The sequence below is a fragment of the Trichosurus vulpecula genome, chromosome 3 (assembly GCF_011100635.1).
Source record: "Trichosurus vulpecula isolate mTriVul1 chromosome 3, mTriVul1.pri, whole genome shotgun sequence".
In the NCBI taxonomy this organism is placed as follows: Eukaryota; Metazoa; Chordata; class Mammalia; order Diprotodontia; family Phalangeridae; genus Trichosurus; species Trichosurus vulpecula.
Genome location: NC_050575.1, coordinates 341,464,294 through 341,478,756, shown reverse-complemented (window position 1 = coordinate 341,478,756; position 14,463 = coordinate 341,464,294). Strand labels below are relative to the sequence as shown.

Genomic DNA, 14,463 nt, shown 5'->3' with positions numbered 1-14,463 from the left:
ATCTCGACAGACTAACGATAAGTATAGTCCCTTCTGGAATTTCTATGGTAGTTTTAGGATTCAGGCTACTAGTTTAAGTGATAAGAGAACAAAAATATTTCTGACTATGTTTCTTAATATTTGGAAAGTTAAGATACCTATTGCCAGACTGAGCTTCTTTAATAAGAATACCTGGTATTTTCATAATATTTTATACATTTCTTGGCACTTTTGCACATCTTTTCTCTTTTATACTTATTACACTTCTGCCTTATAATGTTTATTTTTATATGTCAATTCCTTTCTTAAATTATAAGCTCTTTGATAGCAGGAATGATGAAATTTTTCATCTTAAATCTCCAGCATTTAGCACGACACAATATCTATGTGTGTGTGAATTTCATAGAGTATATATATATATATATATATATATATATATATATATATATATACATATATGTGTGTATGTATGTGTGTATATGTATAAACATATATGTGTGTATGTATGTGTGTATATGTATAAACAGACGTGCGTGCGTGCGTGCGCGTGCACACACACACACACACACATAGATTTCTAGGCAGTTCAGTGGATAAAGTGCTGGGCCTAGAATCAGGGAGACATAAATTTAAATCCAGCCTCAGATACTCACTAGTGTATGGCCCTGGGCAAGTAACTTAACCCTGTTTGCCTCAGTTTCGTCCTCTGTAAAATGAGCTGGAACTACTCCAGTGTCTTAACAACAACATTTTAACTATAACTACAGACACACACACATATACATCGAATGAGAATTCAACTATAGATATATCTATAAAACTACATATATATATATGAAATGAGGATTCAACTGTATATATGTCTATATATATATACACACATACATACATGTATTCATACACACATATATGGAATTGGAACTACATGGTCTCTACACAGACATTGTTTTAGAGGTTATCTTTCCTTTCCTTTCCTTATCTTTCCCCTACTTTTCTTTTACTGGACTTGTTATTTCATTGGAACAGTCCATTCCCTCTACCGATAGGGTCATTACTTACACTGTAACTTATAATATTAGAGAATTGTCCAGATTTTCAAGAGGTTAAGTTATTTTCCCAGTCATATAACTAGCATGTGTCAGAGAAGGGCTTAAACTCAAGTCTTCTAACTCCTAGGCCAGCTAGAGAGCTCTATGTTATCTAGTGGAAATGATAATGGAAAATTTCAAAACTGTTAATTTAATAGATACTCATGTCCTAAAGGTACCATCTTCACATCTTTTAGTGTAGTGCTAAGCTAGTCTGAGAATTATATAGATAGAGCCTAAAAATACGCTGTTACATTTAAAAGACATATGGTATATAATGCCAATAATTTATTGTAGGCCAGGACAGTTCCATGAAAAAATGTAAGTACTCGATAGACATCTGTTGAACCTTGATAATATGAATTTCATTATTAGATATAGGAAAGCAAATTGACTATGGGGAAACTTCAGGATTTGGAATTCGTAATGCTACAAAAGGCCTTGTCTCAGACACAGAAGGGACATGGGCTAAGAGAGAAAGGCTATGATAAGGTTAAGAAAGAACTCTTTCTCTATAGAAATTACATACTTCAGTTAGGAAATTCATAAATGTAGGGTTCCGATCCCTCTGTACTTGGTGATGTGATTATTTTTATGACCTTCTCTTTCCCTTCTTTCTCTTCTCTGCCTGTTTCTCTTCCCCTTGCCATGCCACCACCCCGTTGAATCTTGAAGCTTATTCTAGTCCAGCTTTTAAAATTAAAGATAAATACAAATTCCTGTACAGCAACACTATTGTAACCTGGTCCAAGAGACTGAAGCCCAAAAAGATTAAGTGACTTTCCTAAGGCTGCTCAGGAAATTAGCAGCCGAATGAGGACTAAAAAGAACTAAGTGAGTCTCCTGGCTCCATGTCTCCCTTATTTCCAGTACAAACATCGATTCTATTTGCTGCAAGAAAATCAATTCCAACATCAATTTACTCCCTAACCACAAAATAAGGAGTTGAGGTAAAGAATGGACTAGAATTTCAGAAGTATGGAGGTGTGCCCATAGAATGCATACAATAAATTTTTGTTAATTGACTTTGGAATAAAGGAAATTATGGCATTAGTTGGTTCCCATTGTCTGGGAAATGGCTGAATAAACTATGGAATACACACACACACAAATGCACACACGTATATGTACATATACATATAGATATATGTATATGTTTACAACACATCTACTCACATATAATTGCATAAGAAAATGGTGAATATGAGAAATTTCAGAAAATTAAGGAAGACTTATATGAACTAATAAGGAATGAAGAAAGCAGAACCAAGAAAACAATATACACAATGCCCACAATAATATAAAGGAAAACAAAGCTAAAAGACATTAGAATTTAGATTAATGTAATATTTGCTCAATTCAAAAGAATTGATGATAAAACATGTTTTCCTCTATGGTGTGATAGAGAGAGAAGTGGCCTTGGAGTTGGAAGATCCAAATTCCAATCCCAGTTCTGCTGTCTGTTGTCTGTGTGACCCTGGGCAAGGCATTTTTGTCTCTCTTTGCCTCAGTTTCCTCAAGTGTAAAATGAGGTGGTTAGGCTAGATGATTTCTAAGGCCCTCTAAGTTCTAAATTTTTGTTACTAGGTAGAGAAGTAGTAGACTAAGGGTATAAAATGCTGCATATCCTATAAAATATGGTAGGCTGGGTCGGTTTGTTATGATTAACTATTTTTCTTTATACAAGAGAGGATTCAGTGAGGAAGGCTTAATTGAGAAGTAATGGTAATGTAAAGAAGCATGATCGAGTATTTTCAAAATTAAAAAAAGTGAAGAAGGAAAAAGAATAAAGGACAACATTTTTTAACCTTATTTAACGGTAGGTTTTTTTTTTAAATGATGGACAAATCACAAAATGAGGCTGGATTTCTTTCCATAGTTAGTACTGAAAATCATTCTTAAGAAGGGAAGTGTTCTTTGATAATTTAATAAGAATCTTATTTGGAAAGAAGGGGTCAGAGGACTTAAGAAACTATTAAGAAAAAAGATTCATCACCTATGCTGGGAACATGATCATTTCCATTTCCTCTGCTGAACAGTAAATGTTATAAAGGCAAAAGACTCTTGGAAAGAACTGGCATAGATGGAAAATTGGAGCTTCCAAACTATAGAAATTACTAAAATAGACAAAATAGTTTAAAAAGGTATTTGAAGTTTTCTAAAACTCCATTTTCCAGAGTGAACTTATAAAGTTTAGGTCACAGTTAAATTTCTATTCTCTCTCAACTCTCAGGAAGAGAATTTTGCATTGTGTGAAAATTTGGTATCTATTATCTCCTGAATTCAATGAGGACAATGAACTATCCTTAAAAATAATTTTATTGATATGTTTCCTTTTTTATCACATTTCCCTATATATCTCTGTAGCTCCCTATTCTCTTTTGAGAGAGCCATCCCTGGCAATAAAGAATAAAAAAAAGATAAAGAAAAAAGGGTCAAATTAACTAACATCATAAAAAAGCTAATGTTATATGCTATACTCCAAACCTATAATACCCCATTTTTGTAGGGAAGTGGGGGAAGTGTCTTCTTATGTCTTTTCATTGTGGACAAGTTCATTCATTATAATTTTGTTGTTTCATTCTTATTCTTTTCTCTCATGTTGTTATCTTTATTCTGTATATTGTTTCTTGCTTCTGCTTACTTCATGCTGTACCAGTTCACATAATATCCTTTTTGAGTTTCTTTGCATTTTTCATGTTCATCATATCTTACAGAGCAGTGGTATTACATCACATTCAGGTCCCACTTTTTTAAGCCATTCTTCTAAATAATGGGCATCTACATTGTTTCCAGTTCATTGTTATCACCAAAAAATACTGTTATACATATTTTGGTGTATACAGGATCTTTGTTTTTGTCATTAAGCTCCTTGAAAGAGGACAATTAATTATTACATTAAGTGAGGGCAATTAATTGTCACAAATATGGAAGAAACTACTAGAATTTCAGTTTACTGTTTGAGTCCTTGATCTGAAAATGAAATATTAAAGACATTTTATATCATTGATCTTACAAAAAGGAGGAAGACAATAAACATTTTTAAAGTACCTACTATGTGCCGGGCACTGCACTAAGTGCTTTATAAATATGATCTCATTTATATTAAGAAAATTGTAGCAAGATACTACACCTAAAGGAATCAGTTTATTATTTGTTTGATCTTGGGAATATCACTCACTAGATGAGCGTCTCTAAGGTTCCTTTCCAGCTCTGACATTCTGTTAGTCTGAAGAACATCATAGCTTCAGTGATGGATTGACTTCACCATTCTATCATTCATCAAGAGACAACATTGTGTAGATTGGGCACAAGGAGATCTACAGCAGGTCCTAGTCTCAGTTCTACCACAGATCATTCCATAACCTTGGACAATTCAGTTTTCCTCTCGGTGTCTCTGTTTCACCCATTACAAAATAAGGGGGCTGTGTTAGATAATTTTTAAGGTCTCTTCTAGTTCCAAAGTTCTGGGAATTAAATCCCAAAATTTAATACACATGAGAAATAAGTTAAGCTGCTATACAATGTTGGGAATGCGGAGGGTAAACGACAATCTGTTTGAAGTCTTAGAGGAATAGTGTTACAATATTCTTGGATTACATTGTAAAATATTACCAAAGAGGTTAGTGTAAGACTCTGATCATTGAGGATCATTGAGGGATATCCTCATTTGATTTTTTGATTCTCGTGAGAAGAACCCAGAAAAAATACATAGATAGATAGATAGATAGATAGATAGATAGATAGTTAGATAGATTTTAAGGTGATTTGAATAGATAGGGGTAAAGAATCAAGACCAATCCTGTAAGGAGGAAATAGCCAGAAACATAATTTAAATATAAGTTTTAAAGCAAGATAATTTTATTGCCCTCAAAGTAACTGAAACATACATTTGATTGGCGTTGTAATGTGCTCTTCAGTGAAATGCAGCTTAAAATATGGCTTGGAGTTTTGTGCTATCACTTTTTATTGGGTTATTTTTTGGTTTCTGATTGAGTTATAAAGTCACCCCTAAGCAATAGATTTATCTCTTTTCTAAGGATCAGCCTTGATAAGTAAGAAAAGGATGTTTACTTAGTCATGAATTCTTTTGCCATGGAAATCTATGTCGATTTTTGACATCCTTAACTATAAATAAAAATAAAAGAAGGAAGATGCAGCTAGTGGTAAGGGTGGCTCAAAGATTCTATTCAGAGATGCAAATAAAGATGTTAGTGAGGTTGGTTTTAGGACAACACTTATCATTTCATGGTACATTTGGTGATTTTATATTGCAGTGCTTGTGATAGGGATAAGCAAAGAAGATATAACCACAAAAATCCTTACAAACTTGCATTGAAGAGGATGAGAGGGTAGAGACATTCCATGAGGAAACTGATATGACCTATATTATAAGCCATTATTTCTTCAAGAACATGGTTGACAGGTACTAATATGGCAAAAGCCAAAAAAAAATCACAAAAATGAAATTGATAATAGAGTATGTTACTTATTTCTGAAGTGGCAAGTAATTCTGAATCAGCTGTGTATTGAAGTTATCGATTTGTTATAGGAAAGATTAATTTCAATACCAAATGAAAAGAATGAAAATTAGAAGCTATGTGGTACAATTAAAACAACTCCAAACATACTTACTTAAACACGTCACTTATGCTAAAAATGAGAAACAAAGAAACCACTATCATCATAGAATATCACCATATCCCATGACTGTTTAAATAATGAAAAGCAATTGCCATGATAAGGAGACCCAAAAAATCTTGAAAATGCCTCATCTAGAAACCACTTCATCTTCTGGACAAGTGGAAAGACATGATAGCCAATGGCAACTCTAGTTTAAAATATAAATTCACTTGCAAAATTTTATGGTAGATCATCGGGAAGATTTTCAGCAGCATTGCTTTATAAAGTAGCAAGAAGTGTTGGTGGGCGAAGAAGGGAAGTTTACAGAAAATTTAGCCCAAGTCCTGGTTAACAAATCATACCAAGAGAATGGAAGGATAAAAACAAATATTGATGAAATATGGAAAGGATGTAAAGATTTCTATCTCAATTTTTTTTCCTTTATTGATGATAATACAGCTAATACATTTCAAGATTAATTTCAAGAGTTTTCAATGTGACCCTTGGCAAGTCACTTAACCTCTAAGAACATATAGTAAATTATAGAATTATTAGAGGGAATTTTCTCACTGTGAACTCCCTATATCAATGAAATCACAAGGATCCCCTAAAGATTATTTGATTGCTAATGGATATGAAAGTACTTCTGGGCTCTGATAGATCTATGATTTCATCATTGTGGATATTCTCTTTAATGGTATAAATTACATCTTATATACATATTCTTATTGTCAAATTCTTATTCTTATTCTCCAATAAATCCTACATAGGAGATCTACCCAAAGGGCTAGATCTAATCTAATTGACTAGATCTCTTGACATCCTGTGACATTATTCTTGCAGTAATGGGCTAGCATCACTCACTTTTGTTACATCACCAGCCCTGGTCCTTTTCTGGTTGTATATTTATTTGATGATGTCATTGATACTGCCTCATGCACACGGTTCACCATTCATAAGATTCTGCAACCTATTTACATCCTTGTACATCTCCCCACTGTTTTTTTGACTCTTCAGAAATTTTATGCATCACTGGAAAAAAATATTGGTACTAAAAATGGGTTTTGATTTCAGGAAGAAGATTGGGGTCATTGATAGACCTGCATAATTTCACACCCTGTCTTCTTTCTACTCAATTCTAGGCTGAATTCATTGCTCATTTTCAATGTCTGTCTAAGATATACATACTGAAGTTATCACTGTATGGGCAAAGTAGCAAGGCAGATAGTGTCTCATGATGGATGGCTAATGAGTCTTCTAAAGTAGTCCAATTTATAATCAATGAGTACCTTAGGCACCAAGACTGAATTTCAATGTATCTCAATGAATGAGAGCCTCTGGTACAACAGGTTGTCAAGGTAATCACCAACGTAGCTCTCCCAAACAAGCTTTCTGTGATGGTGCATGAAAAGTATTCCAGGAAGATGGAACAAGAAAAAGTTTTACCTAGTGAACTACTAGACTCTAACCTTAAAGGATGAAGCAAATTTGTTTTTGCTGGTTTGCTTTGATTTTTCCCTCTTAGGTCCTTTTATTAAAATACATATAGAGGGTCCATGAAAAATAAAATAACAAAAAACTCATGTCTGTCTTACCCTGTCTGCAAATCTAATTTAAATTTAAGTTCATAGAAGTTTTCTATAGTTTCTACATGTATAACATACATATATCTATATTTGATATATCTATATGTAAAGTATTATGTATGCACATATTAAATTATACATGTATTACATGTGTGCATATATATTTGTATAATTTCATCTACACTTTTAACTAAGGTATGGGATCTCTTTTAAACTAAATGCAGCCATCCTTTCCCTTAGAACTATAAAAGTCTTCTAACAGTTCTTCTCTGCTATGGACATTAGCCTCCTCTGTCTCTCTAGTCATGCAACAATGACTAAAATATGCACCTGTATATTTATAAAATGTTGTAGGTAGAGGAGCTCTATTAGTGCTGTTGGAACACCAATATAGTAGCAATCCATTCATCTTTATGGTTTATTCTCATGAAACTTCTAAAACGAGTCAGGAAAAATCAATATTCAACTTCAGTAATATGATTTGGAAGTTAACAGGCATAGCAATGCAATAACTACCAGGCTCCTTAAATACCAGGCAATAGTTTTGATATCCTATAAAGTCTTAGGAATTGAAGAAAACCATTACATAAATGCACGTATGCGATATTCCGTACTCCCTCCACCTCCTGAAATCTCCAAAGAATAATATGTGTTTGCAGATATGTGTATGCATATTTTTCCCCTGAGTGACAACAGAGTCCGATAGGGAACAATGTACGTAAGTGATAGATGGCATTATTAAAAGTTAAATCTAAAGGCATGTTTTCATTCACATGTCAACCAGGGTAGGAGAGTGAAATTATAGAGAAATAAGGTGCCAGAAGAATAGGGCTCTGAACCTGTCTCCATCATTAAATAGCTGTGGGAAGATGGGAACTTCACTGAGCAACTTGCAAACCAATAAACTGAAAGGAATGGGCTAGGTTTCAAAGCACAAAATCCTGGATTCTACAGTGCTATGAGAGACAGATTTGCTACCTCTATCCTATCTGTTTTCAATTTAACTAAGTAAATGGCTAACTGTAGGACTAATTACTGAGTCACCCAGTACCCAGCAGCACCCAACATGTGTACGTGTTGCATCCCCTATTAGAGTGTATGCTTCTTGAGGGCAGGAACTGAGTTTGTCTCCTTAGTGTCTTCTCAGTGTTAAATACAATGTTTGGCACTTAATGGGTATTTAATGTTATTATAATTTAATTTGCCTAGACTTGGACATCAATAGATGATAAATGGCACAGAAGTCACAGAATCTTGGAATTTGAAGGGGCTTAAGAGTCTTTCTAGGCCAAGTGTTCTTAAAGTTTTTGTGTATCATGCACCCTTTCAGCAGCCTGGTGAAGCCCGTGAATCCCTTCTCAGAATATATTTAAATAATCAAAGGAAATTCTAAATTTCAGTTAGAAATTAGTGAAAATAAGGATATACTTTTTCTCTGTCTCAGTTTATAAGCCTCCTGAAATCTATCCACAGATTTTTGTGGACCCCAGCTCAAAAACTATCTCCTCTGCAACTGATTCAATGAATAATCATCAAGCCTTTGATGAAACTCATGTCATCATCATCATCATCATCATCATCATCATCAACATGGCACTTTAAAATTTGCAAAATGCTTTCCATGTGTTAATTTACTTAATTTGAAGATCTTTAGTGAAGGAGAATCTACTACCACTGAAAATATTCCATTCCACTTTTTAAGGTCTCTAACTGCTTGGAACATTTCCCTTACATCATCTAAATTTGTCTCTTTTAACTTCCTTGGTCCTAGCTATGCCCTTTGGGGCCAAGTAGAACAAAGATAATATCTCTTCCACATGATAATCTCTGGCTCTCATGGTCTTCTCTTCTCTGGAATCAACATCCCTATTTTTCCTCAAACAGGACCTATGTGGCAAGAATATCACTCTGGTTGCCTCCTACTCCCCACCCCCACAGTAGAGCCTTTATGAAAAGACTCAGAACATTTACCATCTTTCACATACAGATACAGATTTAGGACTTGTAAATTAACCCTTTTAATATCTTTAAAAAGAAAACTTTTTCCAAACTAACTTGCACTTGCCAAACCTTAGAGGTAGGGATTCCAGTTAGCCACAAAAGAAGCATTTCCTGAACTTCACTAGCATGTGTGGAGTTTTTCTGCTTGGAATGATTTCCTCCTTCATCTCAGTGGATCCAAATCCAGCTCAAACTTTAAAGCCCAAATCAATGCATTCTTTCTAAATGAATGCTTCCTAGAGCACTCCAGCACACTGAGATCTCTTCATCTTTTAAATTGAAAGTACTTACTGCTCCTAATTCAATTCAAGAAACACTAAGTGTCTAATAGCAGACTTTGGAGCTGTACAATCCCTGCCTAAGTTTGACAAATTCAATATTAATTAAAGATGTAAAGGTAAAATTATTAAATAAAATAAATTTAAATTAAATTTAAATAAATATAATAAAATAATTAATTTTAAATAAAATTAAATATAAAAATATATTAAATGTGTAAAGATTAAAGCAAAATAGTTTTGGCCTTAAAGATCTTATATTCCACTGGGATTTCCACTGCCCATTTGATAATCCATCACAACAATTCTTAGACCTTTGCTTTTATTGTTATTTAACTTTTTGTGTTTATATCTTTTCTCCTTAAGTAGACTGTGTCTTCCCTGGCGGCAAGGAATGTGCTTTAAGTAGTTACAATACCTAATATTTATATAGTACTTTCAGGTTTTCAAAACTATACTTTTTATCTCATTTTGTCCTCAAAATAACACACTGAGGCTGGCATTAGTATTATCTTCATTTTACAGATGAGACAACTGAGGATGTGAGAGGTTAAGTGTCTTGCCCAGTGTCACATGGCTAGTAAGTTTCTGAGTCAGGTTCAGAACTCAGTTCTTTCTGATTCTGAGTGAGATGCTCTACCAACTGAACCTTCACGAGGTACCTAGGACCCCCAAAACTTTACATATAGTGGGTACTCAATAAATATTTGTTAATTTGATTTCTTGTTTACAGAAAGACCATATTCAATATTGTGGTGTGGAACACAAAAGTTTCCTCTTACTACATTACATGATGGGTTTTTTTCTTTCTTTTTTTTCTTTTAGAAGCTGTGAGGTATATTGAAATGTTAACTGTGATTTATCTGCAGAAATTATTAAGCATAGCAACCAAAATGATGTTAGACTTCATGATTTAGTGTTATGAGAAGAGGTCTATTTTTATTGACAGAGCAAAAATTTTACTAGGGAACTCTAATTAGGACCAAATCAGGGCTTAGTGATGCATTCTGCCTTAGAATTTAAATGATAAATGCCAAGAAAGAGCTTCTCCTCATCTGTAAGTGCATCATGACATATTCTCTCTTTTAATTTGTGCTCAGGAAAGCAGGTTTGCTGTTCAGAAAATTTCATGTTTACTCTACAAGTGAGGATTATTGAGTTATAGAAGCATTGCTTATACTCCAAAGAGAATAAAATCTACTCATAACAATTAGCTGCTGTAAGAAAGCCTTCCAGACAATTAGGGATAATGCCACTGGTCAATGGTTTGGGCACATTTCATTAAAGACGCGCTGGAGTTGCCAGATGTATTGCTTCATATAAATGTGCTTACCACAATGCCCAATAATGGAAGGTTGAGTGCCATACTTAATTGCTAATTTCAACCTTTATTACCTATATTTTTCAGTGCAAGCACTTTAAGGAGACCTGAAGATTGTTCATTGGTTCCTGCCCTCTGATGAGAGGACGTGGTATTGAGTGCATCAGTTCAGTAACCCATTCCAAAGTGTAACAATGTCTTTTTAATGACAAATCAGCAAACTAAAAATAGTTATACCACAAACCCATTTTCTGAAGTGGTATCTTGGTTCTCACTAATAAGCACGAAACTAAAAACAAACCCCAACAACAACAAAATGCTATTTCTAGAAAATTGTAATATGAACTCCAGAAACTCTGTAAATTTTTTATTCAGATTTGACTTTATATTATTGCCCAAGCAGAATGTCTTTTAAGCTTGCTTTCTATAATTACTGTCTCATTACTATCTTGATATTTGTAAATAATGATATTGGCTCACTGAAGTTCTTTACATGTGTTTATGTATAAACAATAGATGTCTAGTATCTCCATCTAGAATAGAAGTTTCCTGAGGGTAGTGCCTCTTACACTTTGTATCTCCAAAGTTCCTAGCTTAGTTTCTTTATAAGAATTAAGCAGAGCATACTGAACAGAATGCTATACTTGGGCTCAAGAAGAGCTGGATTTAAATCTCACTCTAGATCTCTACTATCTGTGTGACCTTAAGTAAGTTGCTTAAACTGTCTGAGCCTTAATTGCATTATCTGCAAGATGGGATAAAAAGAGTAGAATTTAGAGTTGTTGTAAGGATCAAGTCATATAATATGTATAAAGGACCATATAAATGTAAGGTTTTACTAATCAACCAAATGATGCTCTGTTAAGTACTACTAAATATTATTACAGAAAATATGTCACTAGCACTTCCATAAATACCCTGATGGGGTGCCTAATGATCCCCAATTTGTAGAACCCTGGGATCTGTTTAGAAACTGATGAGAAAGTACAATTCCTCCCCTGCTTTGGAATATCTCTCCAAAAAACAATTGCAATAAATAGCCTAACATATGCTATAGCCCTAAATAGATAAGGCTTTGATTAAAGGGTACTCTACTGTGTATGCCAGCATCCATTATTATTTCCCATTTATCCACAGAATTAGAATGATAATTACCTTGAAATTATACTTTTATATCCATCTAGCTATCATATATAAATAAATCTATTCCAGTCTATAGAGTCTCTAGCCATCCCTCGGTTCCAGTGGGTCCCTATGCACGATTAGTGGTACCAAACTACCATGTGACAAACAATTTCAACTGACATTACCTTTTCTTCTCTCCAGAGTAATCTTTCTCTTCTGTTCTTTCATTTTTCCCCTTTTTTCTTTAAAAAATATATGGGGTAACAAAGGTTGCCTAACTCCTTATTTTTCTGTGAAAATCCAGTTTCTAAATATATGGCACATTATTTATTTTATTTTTTTTTCAGATAACTACATTTAATTCTGGCTTAGTTTAGATGGTTTTTAAATCATTCTTCTTATAGCCTGTACCATATTGATTATAGTATGAAAGCAAAGTGATTTTAGTTATTTAACTAACTTCCTAGACAAAGTAAAAAAAAAAATCATCCTGCTTGATCATCCTGGGCATATTAGGCTGGTTCCTGGGAGCAGCTTTATAATTTTGACTTTAAAAGCTGTTTTCTTTCACTTTGGTTTTAAATAAGTTTATTTCTCTTCTGTGTGTATTCTTGTGAATTGTTATTTGATTATACTGTCTAAGAGAGAGGCAGGGAATCAAGAGGGGGCAGAATTTGCACTCAAGCATGAGAGAGGAGACCCTTGAAATCAAATGCTAATCCTCTCTGAATAGATATTTCAAGTTATTTCTTTTAAATGCACTATGGCCATGGTAGCTTAGGTGGGCTTTTAAAGAGGCAGAAAATGTGTAACTAAAAGTAACCTTTGCTTATATTTCTGCTTAACAATGCTTTTGTTTTAATAGTGTGGTGCTAACAAATTTAGTCAATAGCTTCACGGTGATTTTCAAATGACTAATTCTGACCCAGTGCTTATTTGAAACAAGAAGTACATTTTACATGTGAAGTGAATAGTAATAGTGAACACTCACTCCCTGTGAACACAGTGGCTGTGTGACAAAGAGTGCGGATTGCATTTAAATAAATTTACTTTTAACTAATTATGAATTAGTTAAATGCTTTTTCACCATTGATCGGTGGCCTTCCCTAATGTTTTGTGATTTTCAACAATTGCATCAAAATAATAGGTACATTTCCTCCAAGAGAACATTTTATATTTTCCCAATAATTTTTTTTAATTTACTCTATTACTTTTGTCAAAACCTTCCCTTTGTTTAATGTTTAAATGTTTAACAATCAATAAAAAAAGCTTTAACATTGTGTCTTTTAGGTTTACATTTCTCTGATTTCAATGATGTTTTGAATTTTACAGAAGATAAAGTGTGCCTTCAGTTTCCCCATGCAATGCCATTACTATACACTGTGTCCAGAACAGTTTAGCTTAGCATTACATTCAAATGACTCTAACTTTGCAATAAGTATTTGATGGTTTCTCAGAATATCCGGAATTTGGTGACACGGACGCAAAACAGTGTTTGTTGTCTTTTATTTTTTTCTTCATAAAGTCATTCACACATACATATTCACTGCCTTACCTGCAGGATAACGCTCGATCACCGGCCAGCTGTCCACCTGTAACGTAGCGTTACCGCCACTCCTCGTGAAACGTACTACATGGTATTTCCCATCATTAATGATTGCATTGGCCTCTTCGATGGCGATGTCATCTGTTCCGACATTAAATTTAACTCCAATCTTTCCCTGGTGCTAGAAGTGAGAAGAAAGAAGAGGAAATCAGAAGGAAGTAATGCTAATTAGTTATTATTTGATAAGAATGACACATATGCAGTGTGGTGTATCACAAAGTGCTTCCAACAACAGCTTTTCTTTTTATATTTCACTTCTGAAGAGTTGCATGCCATGGAGATAAGGTTCTTGACATTTTGCTAAGTCTGGGGCATCTCTTTCATGGATAATTGATATTCCAAATCAGAAACTTTCAAGGGAATTAATTTGCCTTCTTTTCCCAGAGGTTCCCACTGAGGAGAACGACTGCCAGAGTAAACAGGAATCTTTTCATGGACTTTATACATAGGACCTTTCATGTCCTTCTTTCATTTCCACAGTAAGAAAAATAAGGCTTGGAATTATCTTTCTTAATAGCTGGTGGAATTAGAGTAATCACATTTATTCGTACCTAACTAGTAAGGGCTTATATAGGTTTACTCCATTTTTATTTAAGTATATACAAATGTGGGCAATGCGGTCATTGTTTGTAGAACCATCAAATGCTGGTGGGGAACTAAGATACCATCTAGTTCAACCCTATCATTTAGAAATGAGGAAATTGAGGCCCAAAGAAGCAAAGTGATTTCTTCAGGGTCAGAGAACAAGCATAAGAAGCCAAATTTCTTGACTTTCAGTCCAATGGTCTTTCTTCCCAAATATGGAGTTACACAGATGCAAATGAGTATGAAGGAGGTATTTGTCTCTTAGGCAGAT

The 14,463-nt window shown here is 34.0% G+C and overlaps 1 protein-coding gene across 8 annotated transcripts in view; it reads right to left on the bottom strand.

Moving 5' to 3' along the window:
• Positions 1-14,463, bottom strand: part of NRXN1 (neurexin 1) — a 1,448,730-nt gene that overhangs the window by 231,492 nt on the left and 1,202,775 nt on the right. For all 8 annotated transcript variants that reach the window (XM_036751791.1, XM_036751793.1, XM_036751799.1 and 5 more), the window contains one exon: positions 13,557-13,728. In XM_036751791.1, coding sequence (XP_036607686.1) covers positions 13,557-13,728 — 172 coding nt within the window. The remainder of the gene's footprint in view (positions 1-13,556; positions 13,729-14,463) is intronic.